The sequence below is a fragment of the Plecotus auritus genome (genome assembly GCF_963455305.1).
Source record: "Plecotus auritus genome assembly, chromosome: 4".
In the NCBI taxonomy this organism is placed as follows: Eukaryota; Metazoa; Chordata; class Mammalia; order Chiroptera; family Vespertilionidae; genus Plecotus; species Plecotus auritus.
Window position 1 is genome coordinate 43,077,469 of NC_137775.1, and position 22,041 is coordinate 43,099,509.

The window sequence follows — 22,041 nt, forward strand, 5'->3', positions numbered from 1 at the left end:
TTTTCCATACAAAGATTTGGACATGAATAGTCATAGCAACCAAACGGGATATAACCCAGATGTCCACTAAAAAGTACACAAATGAACAAATTGTGATATATCTCTGCACTGGAATACTATTCAGCAGTAAAAAGGAATGACCTGTTTACATACCTAACAACATGTGGATAAATCTCAAAAATTAATGCTCAGTGGAAGAAGCCGGGAGAGAAAGAGTACACAGAGTTAGATTCCATTTATATAAAACTCTAGAAATTGCAAACTAGTATATAGTGACGTGGACTGATCAGTGGTTGCTTGGGGGGACTGGCAGGGAGGTAAGATGAAGGGACAGGCAGAAACTGGGTGATGATGAGACTGGAACTTGGACATGACGTTTTACAGGTGGGGCCATCCTGAGCAATGGCAGGATCCCCATAGACTTCCTCCCCTCTGGAATTCACCCTGGCTTTTGGTCTTCAGTGTCCATGCAGGGAGGAGGAGGCAGAGAAGGGGGACAGGATTTTTGCTCACCAGGAGCTGTTTGTTGATTGATTCTGGCTGCTCAGCAGTCCACCAGCTCTTAGGCATCCTTTAGGATGAGATTCCCTCAATTCTGGGAACCTCTGCGCTTTGCTGTTCCCTGATAAGGGTTATAAACTCTCTGGCTGACCTTTCTGTGTTTTTCCATTTGTCCCTCTGAGCTTCTGCTCCCAGTAGGGCTCCCTTGAGAGTTGTGCCTGTCTGGCACCTCCTGCCCGTGCCCCCATCCTTTTTCAGCAGGGACCTTTCAGATGACAGGAGGCCAGATACCTTGTTGGTGCCTCTTGATCCAGGGGAAGCCACATCCATGGGTTCTCCATGGAAATGCAGGCAGTGTTCACCACTGACCTCCTCCCACCAGCCTCGCCTATTAGGCCCTCCCAGCAGCACCCTCATGACCCTGGGGTAACACGCAACAGATACCTAGCATTCGGCTTGGAAGAACAGTGGCATCAATTGTTATTTAATACTAGAGGCCTGGTTCACGAAATTTGTGCATTGGGGGGGGGGGTGTCCCTCAGCCCAGCCTGCACCCTCTCCAATCTGGGACCCCTTGAGGGATGTCCAACTGCCCATTTAGGCCTGATTCCAGTAGGATCGGGCCTAAACGGGCAGTCGGACATCCCTCTCACAATCCAGGACTGCTGGCTCCCAACTGATCGCATGCCTGCCTTCCTGATTGCCCCTAACCGCTTCTGCCTGCCAGCCTGATCACCCCCTAACCACTCCCCTGCCAGCCTGATTGATGTCTAACTGCTCCCCTGCTAGCCTGGTCACCCCTAACTGCCCTCCCCTGCAGGCCTGGTCCCCCCTAACTGCCCTCCCCTGCAGGCCTGGACACCCCTAACTGCCCTCCCTGCAGGCCTGGGTCCCCCCCAACTGCTCTCCCCTGCAGGCCTGGGTCCCCCCCAACTGCCCTTCCCTGCAGGCCTGGTTGCCCCCAATTTTCCTCCTCTGCCGACCTGGTCACCCCTAACTGCCCTCCCCTGCAGGCTTGATCGCCCCCAAATACCCTCCCTTGCAGGTCTGGTCCCTCCCGACTGCCCTCCCCTGCTGGACTGATCGCCCACAACTGCCCTCCCTTGCAGGCCTAGTCCCTCCCAGCTGCCCTCCCCTGCTGGCCATCTTGTGTCCACATGGGGGCAGCCATCTTGTGTGTTGGAGTGATGGTCAATTTGCATATTACTCTTTTATTAGATAGGATAGAGTCCCGGTGCATGGGTGGGGGCCGGCTGGTTTGCCCTGAAGGGTGTTCCCGATCAGGGTGGGGGTTCCCTTGGGGCGTGGGGCAGCCTGGGCAAGGGGCCTGTGGTGGTTTGCAGGCTGGCCACACCCCCTGGCAACCCAAGCAGAGCCCCTGGTATCTGGTATTTATTTATCTTCTATAATTGAAACGTTGTAGCCTTGAGTGGAGGCCTGGGCTGGCTAGGGTGTGCGGAAAGCTTGGCTTCCTCCATCGCTGGGAGCAACCCAAGCCTCCTGTTTACTCTGTGGCCGCAGGCATCTTGGGTTAATTTGCATACTTGCTCCTGATTGGCTGGTGGGTGTGACTTGTGGGTGTAGCGGAGTGATGGTTAATTTGCATATTACTCTTTTATTAGATAGGATAGGATTGACTGTGAGGCTTTCATTGCAGGGCAGTGATTGTGGAAGGATAGAAATTGTCATTTTAGCCGAAACCGGTTTGGCTCAGTGGATAGAGCGTCGGCCTGCGGACTGAAAGGTCCCAGGTTCGATTCCGGTCAAGGGCATGTACCTTGGTTGTGGGTACATCCTCAGTGGGAGGTGTGCAGGAGGCAGCTGATCGATGTTTCTCTCTCATCGATGTTTCTAGCTCTCTATCCCTCTCCCTTCCTCTCTGTGAAATATCAATAAAATATATTTTTTAAAAAAAAGAAATTGTCATTTTAGAAGTTTCTCTTTGACAGAAAATAAAATAAAAGCTCTTTATTTAAAATGATTTGTAGAGCATTGGGGCACACGTGCGTGCACGGGCACAAGCACACACACACACAAAGAAATCAAGCATTTTGAGGCACTTTCCCAGCAGAGGGTGCTCTAGAATGAAGATTCTGAAAATGGATTCAGTCCCTTTAGAAAAGATCAGGGAGGAAATAGCCTGCCTCTCTCTGATTATCTAGCTGAATCTTATTTTGAGAACTTAATTCCATTATACTTAATTCCATTATACCAATTTTTCGGTACAGAGGTAATCCTAATTCTTAATATTCATTACATGTCGCTCTATAAGCCATTTTAATGTGTTCACTTGTGACCCTTAGAGTTAATATGTACATGTTTGTTCACATTTATATATATTACACATATATTAACATGTAAAAGCGTTGCCTGATGCTTGACTCACTATAGGCACTCATGAATGTTAATTTTCTTACTCTCCCCTCTCCCCTGCTGAGGTTCATGCACAGAAGACCTTCTGGGCCTGGTGTGCACCCAGCTTCGCCTACAGAACATACATGCTCAGTAAAGTGCAGATGTTCCTCAGGGAACTCTGCCTCACCTGCCCTCACTCATTGGATGGTTTTCACTTGGAATAGTAATTGCTCAGCAGCCTTCTCCGTGGTCAGGACAGTTCATGCATTTATTCCACAAATACCTAGTAAGTCCTTGCTTTGTGTCCACTATTGTGCAGGGACCCGGTGATACTCAGGAGCAAAGAGCAGAGCACTGGCCCTTTTGGAAGATGTTTTTGTCATGGTAACCCATTCAATTTCAGTATTTTTATATAATACAAAGAGTCTGGGGGGCTCACGGCAGAATTTCCCCCATATTTGGTTTGTGTGTCATTTTAAAGACACCATTGTCCTCTTGACCTTAACTTCAGTAATTGAGCCTGAGACTGTCAGCAGGAAAATCTCAGCAGCACGCCTGGGAAAGCAGAACAGTCAGGAAGCCAAGCTGGGTGTGGGTAAAGCTAGAGGCGTGCTGCTCTGTATCTATATATATAAAAGGCTAATATGCTAAGTGTCTGTCCGACCGGTTGCTATGATGCGCACTGACCACCAGCGGGCAGATGCTCAACACAGGAGCTACTGTGACGCGCTCTGGCCATTTACAGAGAAATGGCACTGTGGACCTGGTGCTCACAAAGCAACACTCAGCTTCCCTCAAGTGGGATGCAGGCCCGGCCACCATCCCGGAGCGACAGCTCACCAAATCACAGCTGACGCTGCCAAGACCCCATGGCGCAAAATGAGACCCACAGCCCAGCCCAGAAATGGTCTCTGTGGATGCTGGGTAATGATGTCACGTAGCAACGCCCGGCTTCCTCTCCCTAGCGATGACTAGCCTCCTTGCAGTTTCTTCAGCCCAGGAACACGACTTGCTTTATAGCCAGGTGCAAACATTTCACCAAATGTTTGTGAAATGTTTTCATGTGCCTCATCTCATTTGATCCTCACAGAAGTCCTGGAGTGGGTAGATAGGAGACTTGGTAGAATCCTATTTTCTTTTCATTAGCTGTAAAACAGATATTTAGAAACCTTTGAAACTTGACCTGACTGAAAAGAAGTAAGAACTGGTGGACCTTGAAAATGACTTCAGATTTTTTCACTGTGCAGAATATAGTCAAACACTGCTGCAGTTAAATACTTTACCCATTGTTCTCCCTGCATGATCTACAATAATAATCTGCTTCGTATTGATATTTATTGCTGTGTTGCTGACAGTTACCTGAAAGAGAAGTTGGAGTGCTTCACTGGGCTGGAAAAAATTTAGTTAAATCAGAAAGTAGGTCTAATTAAGTTTATCTCTCTATATATAAAGCTCTCGCTGGCACCAATCACACGCATGTGTTTCGATCTGTCATTGTCGATTGTGAATTTGGTTGACACTTCTATTATAGAGAAAGGGCGAATAGCAATATTAAAATATTTCTTCTAATTAATTTCCTTTCAATGTGCACGAATTTGTGTATACAATAGTGTATACATAAAACAGGCCACTAGTGTATACATAAAACAGCTCCTGATGGGGAGAGTTGGGGGGGGGGGTGTAATAATCAGGTAGGATTTGCCAATCAACCACTTGTCTCACCTGACCCCCCTCTATTGCTCAGTAAGGGAGGAAAGAAAACAAACAGTAGATTCTTAAATAACCAAGCTTACCTGCCAGAACAACCACCATGTAGATTGGAAAGAGTAGTGGCTATATCATGCCTAGACCTACATTATTTACTTTACTTTGAATGGGTTATCTTTTCCTAGAATTTTCTGTTATATCTGTTTCTGGCATACAGGCAGCACATCAGACAGTGTTGGCGTTGATGTCTCTTTCCCCATTACTGTAGTGTCTCCGTATTGGGAAGGCTGGGTTAGTTGATTTAATGACTACCTATTACAAATGTGCGTTAATGTACATCCCATGTGTTTATGACTACCCTTTACTTCTGTTACTGACATTCTCTCTTATTTTTATTGCAATCCCGTAATGAGTCCCATAAAAGAAAAGCCATCATTGTCGGTGATTAGTCTGACATTTAAAAGTTTTTCTAAGTTAAGTTTTGTAGACACACTTAATATTAAAGGGATTTTTTGATTAACAGCTATTACAAGAGTAATTCAAAAGCATCTCTCAAATAAAATGGATAAACTTTCCTGCTCTGAGAGGAACATGATTAATTCTCAAAGCTATTAAAATCCATTTTCACTCCTTTTGTTAATTTCCTGGACAATTTTAAGTCTCACTTCTTTTCAGTATACTTATTTTATACACACAATTAATTCTTTTATCATAATATGTAAAAGAAAATACTTTCCTCAGTCTGAAAAAGTGCATGTAGATTCAAATTATGAAAACCTTTCTCCACCCTCTTGTTGGATTCTAAGTTTTAAGTATGTATATCAAAGAAACTTCATGTCCATGAAGATTTGGTTATTAACACAAGCCCAGTTGCCTGTGTAGTTCAGCAGCTCTAGCACAAAATCCCTCATGAGTTTTTCTTTGAAAATGATAATATATTTGATGAAAGCCCACATATTCTGTGTATATATAAGTATTGGTTATGTCTCCTGTCACTTTGATGTTCAAATAACCTTGTAAATAGTTAAATGATTGGAGAGTTTAAAACATTAACAAGTGATCTGCTAATTTTCTCTTAATAAGAGATGCATGAAGGAAAGTTCACTTATTCCAGTCATTTGGAAAGCCCAGGTTTTTTTTTAATAAATTACTGTCCTGTTTTAAAATATATTTTTTTATTAATTTCAGAGAGGGAGGGAGAGGAAAGGAAAGAAACATCAATGATGAGAGAGAATCATTGATTAGCTGCCTCCTGCATCTATCTTCAATCTTCCTGGGCATCGAGTCCACAAACCAGGCATGTGCCTAGGGGAAATTGAACCATGACCTTCTGGTTCATAGGTTGACACTGAACCACTGAGCTATACCGGCAGGGCCCAGCTATTCTTATTTATAGTATTGAGACTGAGAATAGCCAGATTCATCAACTTTAAAGTTTTTATAATACTAGTAATCTACACTAATAAAAGAGAAAGATGCAAATTGACCGTACCTCCATGGCACCCACCAGCAAACCAGGGGTGAGTATGCAAATTAACCCAACAAAGATGGAGGGTTAATTTGCATACGCAGGCGCGGAGCAAAGACTGAAGACGATTGAAGACTGAAGAGGCTTGGCTTCTCCGCTGCGGCCTGAGTTGGGAAGCCAAGCCTCGCTGCGGCCAGAGCAAAGGCCTGGGTCCCGGGTGCCAGAGGAAAACTGGTGCCGGCAGCCAGGGGAAGGAAGGCCTATTGCACGAAACTTCGTGCAACGGGCCTCTAGTAATAAATACAAGTCTCTTGTAAAATACAAAGATCCTATCACCAGAGAAATTGTTGACATATTAATTGTATTTCACACGTATTTCTGTAGATCCATATATTTTTTTTAAAAGCCTCAAATAAACTGATGGTAGAGCTGACAATGACCTCTTGTGAAATGAAGCCCCTGGACCCAGACTCTGGTCTGAATGGATTTCCATTACCCCTACATGAGGCATTTAACTGGACATTTTATACACACATACTGTTTGGAACAAGTTTCCCTGAGGTGTGCTCCGGTTGCTGCTTATCTCTTTAAATTCTGTGGTTTCATGGCTCCTGGGTTGGTAGGGATTATAACCTGGAATATGCTAAGCCATGACCCACGTGTGTGTTGGACCAGCACATATGAACCTGACAGAATACAGTAGAAAATATTCTGTTTGAATGATGTCTACCAAGGGTTTCCTTAGTAAATATTACTATCTTAGTGTAGCTTAATATCGCAGTATGCACAATTAAAATTTCTTGTGGCTTCTTTAAGTGTAAAGTCTGATACACCCATACTTTATACTTTACTGGTTGATAAATGCAAATGAGGATGGTAGCTGTTATTATGGGGTACCCCCTTCAAAAACAATATTGCATGGGCTGAAATTTACACTGTCCCATGAGGCATGGTGGGGCCCATAGCTTTCCCGTTTTTCTCTTTTACCTGGATTTCAGGAAAGTCACCTTACTTTAATTCTGTTAATTTCTAATTCTTTTAATTTTCACTTTTAATTCTCTAATGGTATTTAGGTGTCTTTCCTCATCAACGTGATTTTTATCTTCCCCTCCCAGTGATTTCCAAATTCATTTTTTTTTTAATTGCCTTGAAATATAGTTTAAATGTGAGGCTATGGTTCACTGTATTATTATTGATTAAATTATAGTGCAAGAAAATACATTTCTAATCTAATAGTGACTTACAAATTATTTTGAAATTTGAGACCTTGCGCGTCTGAAAGTTCAGAGTTGTGTTCAGAGTTGTTTAGCAGGTTTGTTCAGTGGCTGTGGAACATCTCTGGGTTGTGACGAAGGTCGTTGTAGTAAAGAAGGCTGACTTAAACGCCATTCAACAACACTGCATCCAGAGACTTCCTGCCTTAAGGTTAAATATAAACTGCTGTTGACTACAGCCAGAAATGGTGAGAAAAACTTATTAGATGTGCTTGAAACAGTTGTCATCAAAAGTTTGGTGTGGTCTTTGCAGTGAGTTTTGCTGCCTTATCTTTCTGTTGGATGAATCACTACAACCAAATTAACGATCACTTATGATAGATGTAGCATGACTTTTAGCTCTTAGCTCTAAAGATTCCGTCTGTCTTTAAAAGACAAAGAACAGAAGTATGAAGTGTTATTAATGAGGTTGCATTTCATTATGTTTAGTAGTTATAATTGTGAGATTGCTGATGACAGATGGTTTGAAAATAAGGTGGAACTAAAATTTTAGATGCCGGTTTATTAGCTATGTATATGAAAAGCTTAAGGAAATTGTATAAAGGACTAGAAATAGAATATATAACACCTGAAGTAGTTAAAGGAGGGGAAGAGTTTACAAAGGAATTTATACAGTACAAAGAAGAAAGGAGAAAGGAAAAGCAAGGTGAATAGAATATTCAGAATTAATCATGTGGAAGCCAGCACATCAATACTAACAGTTAATGAAAGCAGAGTAGTACAAATGCTTAGATTAAGGTTTTAAAAGTTAATTAAGCCATATGTTCATTGGCAAGAGACCCACTTAAAACATAGTGACAGGTAATTTGGAAATACAGTGAGGGTGAGAATGGAGGGAAAAGAATTAATGTAAATAAAATTTATGTGAGGTTTTCCAAAAACTCTGGCCATCTTTGAAAATACTATAATGAGCCTAGAAAAAGGTGAAGAGAATGCATCTGAGTCATTTGATATCATGTGCAATTTGTGACAAAAACTCATACAACAAAATATGATTCATTTTTGGTATAGGGCAGTGGTCGGCAAACTCATTAGTCAACAGAGCCAAATAGCAACAGTACAACAATTGAAATTTCTTTGGAGAGCCACATTTTTTAAACTTAAACTTCTTCTAACGCCACTTCTTCAAAATAAACTTGTCCAGGCCATGGTATTTTGTGGAAGAGCCACACTCAAGGGGCCAAAGAGCCGCATGTAGATCACGAGCCGCAGTTTGCTGACCACGGGTATAGGGGACTGCTTCAGAACTCAGCGGGGGGGAAGTCACTAAGGAAGAACAGCCAAAGTAAACAGGACTTTCTAGAACAGGGGTGGGCAAACTTTTTGACTCGAGGGCCACAATGGGTTCTTAAACTGGACCGGAGGGCCGGAACAAAAGCATGGATGGAATGTTTGTGTGAACTAATATAAATTCAAAGTAAACATCATTACATAAAAGGGTACAGTCTTTTTTTTTTTTTTTACTTCAATAGTTTTATTCATTTCAAACATTTTAACAAGAAGAATGTAAACACTAATTATTATAATTTGAAACTTCAAAAAATGGAGGAATCATAGCACAATAACATACCTTATATTGAAGATGGCAAAGGCAAAATAAAATTGCCTAACAAAGGAAAGGTACAAAAGCCTTTCAAATTAAACTTAAATATAATAAAATAATTTAAAACTAAAACAAATAGAAAAGAACAAAATGTGTAAACGGTAAATTAAACATTTTCTTTAGTGCAACTTCCAAATTATGCCTGGGACGTAGATGTAGATGGCAATGTAGACTGGGTTGAAAGGTTTTTGGTCTTTAAAACATCAACTTCAGTGGGAACAGTGTTGTTGGTCTCCTTTTTAGCTAATGCTCTGATACTGTGCTCTCCAGGGGCGTGTCTCCTTACATCACCACGATAACGTGTCTACGCATTCCCAGGGTGATGTCGGGGGACGCGTCCGCGAGCATTACAAGGAGCCTCTGGAAGATTGAGAGGTTGTACCTTCTACTGAATGGGCGGATATAAATCCGCCCCCTCAGAAGAAGGAGCTGCGGCTGTGTTTCCCGACGTTGCCATGTTAACACTGCTGCTGGTGAAGGAGCGAAGGGGAGAGCAAGAGAACCCTCTGCTCTTTCGGTTCCGCGGGCCGGATAGAACAGCCAAACGGGCTGGATCCGGCCCATGGGCCGTAGTTTGCCCACGGCTGTTCTAGAATCTTTTATAAAACTACTAGTGGCCTGGTGCATGAAATTAGTGTGGGGGTGGGGGGCTGTCCCTCAGCCTTGCCTGCACCCTCTCCAATCTGGGACCCTTCGAAGGATGTCCTACTGCCGGTTTACAGGGATCAGGCCTAAACCGGCAGTTGGACATCCCTCTCACAATCCAGGACTGCTGGCTCCTAACCACTCACCTGCCTGCCTGCCTGATTGCCCCTAACCACTCTGCCTGCCAGCCTGCTTGACCCCAACTACCCCCCGCCGCCAGCCTGCTCACCCCCAAATGCCCCCCCCCGCCAGCCTGCTCACCCCCAACTGCCCCCCTGCCGGCCTGCTCGCCCCCACCTTCCCTCCCCACTGGCCTGCTCACCCCCAACTGCCCCCCTGCTGGCCTGCTCACTCCAAACTGCCCCCCCTGCTGTCCTGATCACCTCCAACTGACCCCCACTGATGGCCTGCTTGCCCCCAACTGGCCCCCCTGCTGGTCTCCCCCCCAACTGCTCCCCGCCGCCGGCCTGATCACCCCCAATGCCCCCCCCCCACAACTGCCATCCCATCCTGGCCTGATCACCCACAACTGCCCTCCCCTCTTGGCCTCTAACCACCTCTACCTTGGCCCCGCCACATGGCTTTGTCCAGAAGAACGTCTGGAAGGTCTCCTGGAAAGTCTCGCAGTCTAATTAGCATAGTACCCTTTTATTAGTATAGATAGAGGCCTGGTGCACGGGTGGGGGCTGGCTGGTTTGCCCTGAAGGGTGTCCCGGATCAGGGTGGGCTTTCCCTTGGGGCATGGGGCAGCCTGGGTGAGGGGCCTGTGGTGGTTTGTAGGCCGGCCATGGTCCCATGGGGTGAGGGTCACCGCTGCAGGGGCGTGGCCACCCTGGGTGAGGGGCTGAGGGCTGTTTTCAAGCTGGTCACACCCCCTTCAAGGTGGGGGTCCCCACTGGGGTGCCTGGTCAGCCTGGGTGAGAGGCTGATGGCTGTTTTCAGGCTGGCCACGCCCCCCAGCGAGCCAGGCTCCCAGCCCCTCCTTTTTTTTTCCCCCCAGCACCTCTTTGAGCAGAGGCCAGGGCGGGCAGGAAGCTTGGCTTCCTCCATTGCTGGGGGCAACCCAAGCCTCCTGCTCGCTCCAGCTCCATGGCCACTGCCATCTTTGTTGGGTTAATTTGCATACTTGCTCCTGATTGGCTGGTGGGCGAAGCAGAGGGATGGTCAATTTGCATGTTTCTCTTTTATTAGTGTAGATAACCTGGAATCCTACTTTTATTTCACAAGTACAAACTACTTCTGTGCTCTAAAGTAATTTTTTCTGAGAAAGAGCTGTTTAACTTATAACATCAATGTGTTGCCCAGTGTTTAAAAACACTGAACATACTGGCTGCTGCTAGCAAGTAAAACCCTAAGTAGTCCATGCTTAGTCCTGTTGAGACAACATTAAGCTCGAAATGATCACCTTGTACTGATACCAAGAATCAGTGTATGTGAACTTGATACGAGCAGCACAACAAGTCAAAGTGATTGTTACGTTTGAAAATTTTACCTCCATGTAAAATAAAAGAAGCATGTTCCAAAGACTGCAGTTCATAGACGTATTATTGAAATAGGAAACAGAAATAGTGTAACTATCCTACTATGTAACCAGACAGAAACATTGTTATGTAATTTTTTTAAAATATATTTTATTGATTTTTTACAGAGAGGAAGGAAGAGGGATAGAGAGTTAGAAACATCGATGAGAGAGAAACATCGATCAGCTGCCTCTTGCACACCTCCTACATGCCCTTGACCGGAATCGAACCTGGGACCTTTCAGTCCGCAGGCTGACGCTCTATCCACTGAACCAAACTGGTTTTGGCCATTGTTATGTATTTTTTATTAATCATGGGTATTATATTTTTAATTAGTCCTATATTAATTGCATGATTAATTCTTACATTCATGCACTTTAATTATATGCAATAATGTACCCCCAAAATGTAATTATCCAATAACAAATTAAAATGATTTTAAAACATAATGATAGATTTTTTGCTTCGGGCCATGACAGTGTAACTGGTACTGGACTAGCCCTCTTTCCATAAACAGAAAACCATACAAAATAGACAAAGCAACTGTTTTCAGATATTGGTCAGCAGGCGTCGCAGGACTTCCATCTGTGAAAGTGACAAGTCCTATGCTTGTCCAGCTCTCTGTCTGGAAGTATTTTCTGGACTCCAGCACAAAGAGGAAGAGCCCCAAAGTATTGCAGACTCGCTGAACTTAGGATACAGGAAAACTGAAGCCACTGGAACTTGCAGGCAGAGTACCAAAAGAAGGGAACTACCCACTAAGAAATCTGCCCTGGTATCCCCTTGCGTCTTTAGCTGACTGTTCAGTGGCGCATGCGCAGGAGGAGACTCCACGATTCGAGCCAAGGACAACTACCAGGAAGCTGTTAAGCAGGCACTACCAGAGGTGTAACACAGCTGGGAGACTCGCATTCTGACCAAGTGGAAAGCACCCAGGGTACTCAGCAGAGATCCCAGAGAAGCCATGCCTCGGCAGTAGGACTGTAGACCTTACCAACGAAGCTTGAAAACAAGCCTTGAATGGAACAAGCTGATTTACCAACAAATTATCTGCCTCAGAACTTTTAAAGGAAGAAAAAAAAAATCCAGACAACATTCAAAATATTCAGAATCCAATAAAAATATTACTGTGTGTAAAGAAGCAGAAAAAATGTGACATAACTTGGAGAACAATTAGTCAATTCAGCAGATCCAAAAATGACAAGTAGTAGAATTAGCAGACAAGGACTTTTTAAAAGCTATTATAAAAAATGATTTTAAAAGGATTTTAGAAAACATTATTGTAACGAACAAAGAAAAAGAAAATATAAAAACAACCCAAATGTTCTTCTAAAGGTGAAAAATAAACTGTCTGAATTTTTAAGTTCTCTACATGGGCTTAACAGTAGTTCAGATACTATTAAAGAAAATATCAGTGAATTTGGAGATGGAACAATTGAAACTAAACCACAAAGAGAAAATAAATTGAAACAAAAGTGAATAACAGTCTCATTGACCTATCTGATAGTACTAACTGATTCAACAGTATGTAGTTGACATCTTAGGGATAAGGGGACACAAAAATATACAGGTGGGGGAAAGTAGGTTTATGGTTGTGCATATGGAAAATAACACATTAATTAATAATAATACAATAATAAACTCAGTGTTTTGTGTACTTACAAGGGTAAAACTACTTGTTCCTCACCCATATGAGGGAAAAATGGTCAAAAATGATATGAATTTGATAGACATACCCACAGATTCAAGACACTCAACAATTCTCAAGCAGGCTACTATAAGCAAAGCCCATTATAATCAATCTGCAGAAAACCAACGATGATAAGAAAATCTTTAGCCCTAATTGGTTTGGCTCAGTGGATGGAGAGCTGGCCTGTGGACTGAAGGGTCCCAGGTTCGATTCCGGTCAAGGGCATGTACCTTGGTTGTGGGCACATCCCAAGTAGGGGGTGTGCAGGAGGCAGCTGAATCGATGTTTCTCTCTCATTGATGTTTCTAACTCTCTATCCCTCTCTTTCTCCCTCTCTGTAAAAAATCAATAAAATATATTTTTTTAAAAAAGGAAGAAAATCTTTAATGCTGCCAAAGAAGAGAATACATTACCTACAGGGAGAAAAAGATAAGAAATGACTTTTCATCTGAAACAGTGCAAGTCAGAAGACAATGGGAAGACACTTCTTCTTTTTTTTTTTTTTTAATATCCCTTCCCCCTGCCCTCCACTGCTGCCTCTTGGAGATCCTTTTAGAAATGTTCCATGTACAAACATAGCAAATGCATTTTAAATTATTTTTAACATAGAATTTAGAAAGGTTAGCAGGAATGTATCCTGCTTACAGAGTCATAAAAGGTGTGTTGTGTTTGTAGAGAAATGATGGTCTTTCCTAGGTAAGATAATCCCTAGAGCAGAGAGGGGCCATTTATTACTTCAGCCCTAATCCTGTGCTGATTAAACAGCCCTTGGTTTTATACTCTGGTCTCCTGAGTTCACAGCCCGCAGAAGGGACTGTGACTAGTGTTAATTCTTTTGCTGAGGATAGGTGCCCTTAGAAATAATGCAAATTGCCACCTTGGCTTAGAAGGCAGCTGGACAAAGAATAAAGGAGACAGAATTTGGAATTAGGTCCAGTCTGGGCTTTGCAGCTTAGTTGTGTTTAAAGATAGAGAAATGGGGCCCTGGTTGGGAATAGCCTATCCAATTATTGACGGGATCCCTAATATGATACCACCCACCAGCAGCTAGGGTGATGACACATCAAAATAAGAAGCAAGAAGATATGGAGCAGCACTAGATCATAATTAAAAACAGATACAACCAGATTGTCTTAATACCATCTACCTTTTAAAAGTCAGGTTGGCAGATAAGTGGCAGAGGAGAATGTTTCTGTCTCTTCCTACGTTGACCGTCCTCATTCCATTGATCTCCTTAGCAGGACGGTTCTACTCGGCCTCCATGGAAGAAAACTCCCCACAGGGCTGCACTAACACAGCCAGCCTGTGCTTTTACAGTCTGCTATGCCCGTTCCCATACCAGTGTGTGTGTGTTCTTCCCCCTGTGGATGTGGCTGGGTATTAAGCCCTTCAGGCATAATTAATGCACCCAGAGCCAAGATGGTCTATACATTAATGCTAAAGTCTTGAGTGTTTAGTCAACTGCATGAAAATACTGGAAACCCACGTAATTTTCAGGAAAGATGCTTTACCTTGCTTCTGTCAGAGCTTGGGACTACGGGAGGCTTACACTGCAAAAGCTTCTTTTATTACATTTTGGTTCTGCTCTTGTTTTTTTTTTTTTTTGAAGGTTCTAATTTGTAACTGCTGTATCAGAAGAAACATCTCAACACAGTGTCTTATTGGAAATTAACACCCCCAACCATCACCTCATGACTTTTATTTCTGATCCCTTTCATCTAAAAATTAATATTTTGAAATTTTATGTTTGAGATTCAAAGTCTTTGATAAAGTCACGTTATGAAATAATTCCAAAGGTGCTATGTTGGAGTAGTTGTAGAGAAATGGATTTGAACTAGTGTGATATAAACCATAATAAAATGGAAATTTTATGGGAAATTAAGAAAGAAAGAAATGGGGCCTCGGCCAGGTGGCGCAGTTGGTTGGAGCGTCATCCTGTACACCAAAAGGTTGCGGGTTTGATCCCTGGCCAGGACAAGACACCTTCTTAATAGGCCTACCTTGACTGCGACGCTGAAAACTATAGTCCCTTCCCCCACATTCTGCCTCCCTTACCGAGATTATTCATGTTCTCCATGCCATCTCTCATTGTATAATATGCTACATAATTCTATATTTATGTGTTTGTCTCCTCCCCTAGACTATAGCATTTTTTTTCTTCTTGGTTTGTTCACCGATGTATCTTTAACACCTAGAAAATGACTTGAACATAATAGCTGCTTAGGAAATTTTTATTGAATCAACAGATGACAGTTGTTGTAAGTGTGTTAGGGTTCTCTGGAGAAACAAAAACCAACAGGACCTGTGTATATGTAGAGAGAGAAATAGTTATTTTTTTAGAAATTGGCTAGTGTGGTTGTGAAGGCTTGACTGGTCCAAAGTCTGCAGGGGAGGCTGGCAGGCTGGAAACCCAGGGAAGATTGTCCGTCAGAGACAATCTACTGGCAGGATTCCTTCCTACGTCTGCAAGGCAGTCTTTTTCTATTAAGGCCTTGGACTGGTTGGATAGATTCACTCACTTTACGGAGGGTAATCACCTTTACTCAAAGTCCATCCATTTAAATGTAAATCTCATCCAAAAAATACCTTCACAGAAACATCCAGAATAATGATGGACTGAATATCTAGGTGCTGTGTCCTTGTCAAGTTGACACATTAAATTAACTATCACAATAGGATGTGGAGAAATAGGAACTGTTATACACTGATAAAATGTAAGAGGGTGAGTTGGTACATCACTTAATTTGGCAATATCTAATAAAGTGGAGTTTGTTCATGTCCTACCACTGAGCAATTTTACTCCTAGTTATATAGAAGCACTTATAAAAGGCCATACTTATATAATATAAGGGAAACACTTATATAAGGCCACAAGTAAGCATGTTCAATAATTTTTCTGAAGTGTTGCTTGTAATAGGAAGAAAATGGAAATAATCTAAATGTTTACTGGTGGGAAAGTGAATCAATTAGCTGTGGTATATTCTTAAATTGAATACTATACAACAGTTAAATGAAGTAAATGTACATATGTCAACATGGATTATTTTCTTAATTATGTTGAATTAATTTTAAAAAGTAGTCACAAAAGGATATATATAGTTTTATAGCACTTACGTTTTAACAACTCAAAATCGTAATGTTGGTTACATTAGTTTTTTACCAAGATTATTTTTGTTCTTTAAGATTCTCCTGTTTAATTATAAAAGAAACCCACAGAAGTATGGGCGTTCGTTCTCTGACAGCTTGTGTGGAGGGGACTAAAGATATTCATGAAGAGTTGGTCAACAGAAATTATTAATGTGACTGATATGAACCACACATGAACTTCTTTACATCCATGCCCATTTTGGCAACTTTTACTCATTTAGAACGACTTTTAAAATAACGTAACCTGTGACGAAACTTCAAAGTCAGGGATATTAATATTCAAAATGACAGATTGCATATATTTTCAGTTAAAGAATAGGCTGGATTTAAATAAAAATCACATTAAGTCATTATGACATTCAGTTACATCTATTGATATTTTCTACTTAAATATTTCACTATGTTTTGTTAAACGTTGATTAGGAGTGAAATAAGTTAAAATGGATGTTCATCTTTTTTTCTGCTAACTTTCTTATCCATTCATAAGTTCGGGGTAAATTTATTGCATTTGAGTTTAACCTTTAGTTTTTGGTTAATATTTAATAGTACTCTCACAGAAAATACGTTCTAATCCTCCTCCTGCATTGTTTTTATTTCTTCCTAGTTGTCTGACGATGGTCGCTATGTCTTGTTATCGATAAGGGAGGGGTGTGACCCAGTGAACCGCCTCTGGTACTGTGACCTGCAGCAGGAATCCAATGGCATCACTGGTAAGTTATCTTTCACCCGCAGGTAATTACTCCAGAATGCCTCTTAAAAGCAGTTATTTTGTCTTCTAATTGAGTTTTTAAGAAACCGTCTTCCATTCAACCACATTGTCTTAGTTCATCTGCCCTTCCCCCCCCCCAATATTATCCCATAAAATGAAGAAAAACTGAATGAACGTATTTGTTGGCTTCAGAATTTTCTCTGTAGATTGAAGTTAACCATATTTTTTGCATATGAGTGTGAGAATGTCCTGCGAGTACTGCAGATGAAGGGTGTTAAGGAGAAGCTGGCCCTTTGGTCTGTAAAACAGTATAACTGTCTAGACGTAATGCGGCAAACCAACATAGACAAGAGAGAGGGGACCAGTGAGAATTAACCAGGGTAACAGATAACCATAGACAGCTCCTCAGTACTGAGCCACATGCACAATAACAGCCTGGTTTTCCTGCCTGAAGCTCCATATGTCATGATAGTAAGCATAAAACCAGCCAGTCACAAATTCTGGAGATGGCTCATTTTAAATATTCTCTCCCAACATCTAAATCATACCAGTACCACTGTCAAGCATTAAAGCTTTCCAACTGCATGACTTACTGTGCTGAAAATTCCCAGACCCAGAAATTGTGTCAGGTATGCTGGCACGCAGGTAAGATACCATACTAATTATACCGTGTTCTGGTTAATGTAAAATAAGCATATTTTAGAGATGGTGGCATAGATTTTCAGGTTGTACAATATTGAGTGCACTTTTAGTTATTTGATTACCCATTATTGGTCTATATTGTGTGTTACATTATAGTAAGATTATATAAATTCTTTATTATTGATTGGTCATTGCATCATTTTTAAACTTCTAAAGTAAGATTCTCATCCTAACATTCTTAGATACCACAGAATGCCATTCACACATACAGCAGGATGAAGTCAACAACTTTCATGCTAGTGTTAAATATACTTCCATTTAATAAAACTACGGGTTTGTGGGGGTTTTTTCTGCTTGTTTTTTTAAAAATACCCATTTTGATCTCAAGAAAATTGGCTCAACCACAGCAGTTTCACATTCTCTGACAGGAGCAGGCCACCACCCAAGAATTGTTCATTTGAGTTGCAAGAGCAGGTGTACGTAGAACTGTGCAGACCTCTGAATATAGAATCTGAAAGAAACAGTAACAGCTGTTAAGCTGTGCTGTTGTCCTGTACAATATGCCCATGTGACTGTAAGACAGTGCATAGGACTTTGCTTTCTCCAGTTCTTTATGAATGCCAATTACCGTGTTCTTTCTCCACAGAATTCTGGTTTCATTCTCTACTTATTACTTCATTTTTATATATTTAAATTATTAGGTGGGCTTATTGTTAAACAATATCAGTTAACTAATTAAGAAACAAATTGGCCCTGGCCAGGTGGCTCAGTTGGTTGGAGCATTGTCCCATACACCAAAAGGTTGTGGGTTCAATCCCTGGTTGGGGCACGTGCAGGAGGCAACCTATCGATGTTTGTCTCTCTCTCCCTTCCTCTCTCTAAAATCAACTTCTTAAAAAAAGCAAGCCTGAATTGGTCTTTATGTCACAGCATTTATGAAGTGTTTGGTGGAAAAGCTGGATGGTGCTAACATATTTGATTTTTGTAAGGAAATATCTGCTTACTGTGTACTTTGTCTAGACTTTCATTAACTTGTCTTTCTCCTTTGTCCTTTTATGCTGAAGGTTTGATCATTTTAGATAGATGAAATTTTCAGTGCTCCCCATGTCTTTATTTTAAAGCTTTCATGTTATCAATGAAAATTGTCTTTCTCCCACATAAGAAATTAATCTACCCATGAAGATGTAAGGAAGCTCAGTATTTGTCGGACTCCTACATTGTACATCCAGTCATCTCTGGCTAGTGCAAAGCAGATGACCTCTTGTTTTTAGGTAACTGAGACAACATTGACTCCAGGTTCAGGCCTGGCAGGACTGGGCATCTTTGGGGGTTACAGTGGAAATGGAGAGAAAAACTTTCAAGAACCTTTAAATGATTTATCCAAAGTTTAGCCAAGTCATCTGAGCATTAAAAGCCAGACCAACAGAGGAAGAGGACTTCTGTAATGGGCAGGGATTATTAGAAAACAGTGTGTGTGTCAGAGTGGGTCTGCCAAAGGAAAAAAAAAAGAATTGGAACAGCAAGAGGTAGTATAAAAATATGAACTGTGAAGTAAAATAAGAATGATAAAATCAGTATTTTTGCTAATTTTAAAATTAGGGATTAGAAGGGCTTTTTCTAGGAAAATCACTGTGTGCCATGAGAGATGGAAATTAAACTTTAAAAGTTCACTATTAGCAAATCATGCTGTTCAGAAGCCACATTTAGCTTATTTTTGTCGTTTGAAGAACATGGATTATTTGGCATAGTAGTAAGTATTGTTTATTTAGCATGTATGTGTGCCAGATTCTGAGTACAAATGTAGTTATGTCTTTGTCTTCTCAGCAACCTCTGAGGAGCACATGTTGTTATTCCTAGGAAACAGGTTGGTGAAGCCAGTTAGCTTTCCTGATGCCATTTAAAGATTCAGACCCTTGTCAGTTGAACTCCCCAGCCCCTGTTCTAACCATAGTTATTTAGCAGGTGAGGTGAAAGGAAGGCATCAGACCAGCAGAGCAGCAGCCTTCTGGTCCCCTCCATTCGGAACAGGTGGCATTGGTTTATCATTGTTACATGTCAGGCCCTCAGTGCTTTGTAAAGTATAAAAACACTTCTAGCTCCTGTTCTTAGAGAGCTTGCAAAACAGTTTCTATGAAATGTAGTTAATACCATTGGTTTTCAGAGAAAGCAATAAAAGTAATGAGTTTGCTCTCAGGAAAGCATGAGATGGCTTACTTTAAGCTAATCTTCACTCAACAAATCGTTCTCCCACCCAGAAGCAGGTTTATAAAAAGTAATTTTAACTTGAATGTAGAGAAGTTTAGGAATTGAATTCTGTTGGCTTCAGAGTGAATAATGCCACTTACGGACAGAGGAACCTCAGAAAATGTGAGCAGACAGTGAGATGGTTAGAGAGGTTAGCCAGTCTATTTTTAAAAGTAATTTTTCTGTTTTCCGTTTAAATCAATAATGCTCTAACTTATGCATAGCAAAACTGAATGAGCCCAATTCTTTATCCGAAATGCCATTTCTTTAGAATTGTGTCAGGTCCAAAGCCCTAAGGAGCAAGGGTTTCAGAAAAGCAAAAGGATTTATCGAGCTCCCGTCTTAAACGTGCTGCCCTGTGAGGCCTGTACTTTCCACTGCTTTTCAAATTTATAGATGGATTTGTATAAATCCAGCCACTTGCCCTAATCTGAATAAATTTATGACTTACAGTATCTATTTATGACTAAGGTTAATGCTTCAGAACATTGGTGGCAGATAAAAACACAAAATGTTTGATTTTGTGTGTGTGCGCAGTGGAGCTTGATTATTTAAAATGGGTGCAGCATTTTCAGGCTCACCTGATTAAACAGGTACTGGAGGAAGTTTCTGTTTCGCTTTTGGTGGATATTTCAGTGACTTTTTGCAGAGGTGGGTAGGGTCATAAGAAATACCACTGCAGTGGCTGCAAGACCTTTTCAAGCAGAAATCATAAGATGGTTACTTTGAGGACTAAAGGTTTTACATTACAAAGTGTTTTATTGCCAGGGGAACACTTAAGGAATCTGACATTTCCCTGAATCAAGATTCTGTCTCTATAAAAAGTCGTAGTCCAGAAAATTACGTTTTAAGATTCTTATTATAAACTAGAGGCCTGATGCATGAAAATTTGTGCAAGTGTAGGCCTTCCTTCCCCCGGCTGCCGCCGGCACTGGCTTCCCTCTGGCACCCGGGACCCAGGCTTCCCTCACAGTCCTGACTTCATCGGAAGGTCATCTGGAAGGACATCTGGTCTAATTAGCATATTATGCTTTTATTATTATAAATAAACTAGAGGCCCAGTGCATGAATTTGTGCAATCAGCGGATCAGGGCTAGGCCTGTTCAGAGGAGGAGAAGGTGGGAAGTTGGCCGGCTGGCCCACCCCAATCGGGACCGATCAGGGCCGGGCTGGCTGGGAGGAAGGGCTGCAGGCGATTGGCTGGCAGGCCCCACCCCCGATTGGGGGGGCAATTGGGTGGGGCCCAACCATGGGGAGGGGCTGTGGGTGGTGGGCCAGCTGGCCCTGCCCCCAAATGGGGTGACCGGAGCTGATTAGGGGCCAGTGGCCTGGGGGAGGGGCTGTGGGTGGTTGGCCAGCCCTGCCCCTGATTGGAGTGGGGGAGATGATCGGGGTGGAGCTGGCTGGGGGGAAGGGCTGCGGGCCCATCGGGGTGGTGGGGGCCCATCTGGGTGGGCCAGCTGGGGGGAGGGGAATGCAGGCGGTTGGTTGGCTAGCCCTGCCGCTGATCAGGGTGGGGGGCTGATCTGGGGTGGGGCTGGCGGGGGAGGGGGCTGCAGGAGGTTGGCCAGCCGGCCCCACCCCCTATTTGGGTGGGGGGTGATCAGGGGTGGGGCCGACTGGGGGGAAGGGCCGTGGGGGGGTTGGCTGGCCGGGGCTCCCCCCACCCCCTCCAATCGGGCCAGTTCGCTGGCCGCAGTGGCCATCATAGCGACCGGTCATTCTGGTTGTTGCGGTGTTGCGGTCACTGGCTTTTTATATATATAGATGTACCTTTCTGTTTATCTCAAATTTTGCATTGGCAGCTAATTTTTTACTTATTCTTCTAAGGAATAGTTTTTAGGGTTGTGGTTTTTTTCTTTTAAAAACGTATTTTATATAAACTAAGATTCAGGTTAGTTACCATTGAGTGGTCACCTGTTTTTGAGGTTAGCCGTTTGAAAATAAAATTCTAACTTGAATTGCAGAGCTTAACCTTTTATGAAAATTAATTGTATGGACTTCTGTTTGAGGTAGTTTGTCAGATTACATATTCTTAATGGCCTCTTAATTGAAGCAACTAAGATGCTGTAACAACTTTATAAAGCACATTTCTAACTATATTGCTGAGTTGGCACAGAAGAAGAGAACCCATAGAGGTCAAAGACAAAGTGAAAGCAGGAATCCTGGATTGCTCCTGGATGTGTCTGCTGGGTCATGAGGCTGAGCTTCCCTCTGCTGGCCACCTAGGGCAAGGGGGATGGGAGACAAAGCTCTGGGCTCCATGGGAGAGAGTGTAATGAGAGATACCCTCCGTGTCAGGGTGATTGAGAAATAAACCTAGCAGAGGTAGAGTTGGGGGGTGAGGCGGAGGTAGGGCATAAGTAGGAAACCTGCCTATCTTTACCTTGTCACTGCTGAAAAGGAGGGGTAGGCAGGATGTCAATACTCCTAAAATTTGAGAAGGGCTGACCTTCACCTGCATGCAGGTTGTCTTGATTGGCCCTGTGAGGTCCAGAAATCCTCATGCCACGCGTTTAATTTAAAGTGCTCCCAG

The 22,041-nt window shown here is 42.5% G+C and overlaps 1 protein-coding gene and 1 pseudogene across 2 annotated transcripts in view; both read left to right on the plus strand.

Annotated features, from left to right (window-relative positions):
* Positions 1–22,041, plus strand: part of PREP (prolyl endopeptidase) — a 111,895-nt gene that overhangs the window by 36,444 nt on the left and 53,410 nt on the right. Inside the window, exon 7 of the mRNA XM_080664279.1 lies at positions 16,515–16,620. Coding sequence (XP_080520405.1) covers positions 16,515–16,620 — 106 coding nt within the window. The remainder of the gene's footprint in view (positions 1–16,514; positions 16,621–22,041) is intronic.
* Positions 13,950–14,166, plus strand: LOC308246623 (phosphatidylinositol N-acetylglucosaminyltransferase subunit Y-like; annotated as a pseudogene). The gene has a single exon. The product of its transcript is annotated as a phosphatidylinositol N-acetylglucosaminyltransferase subunit Y-like (transcript).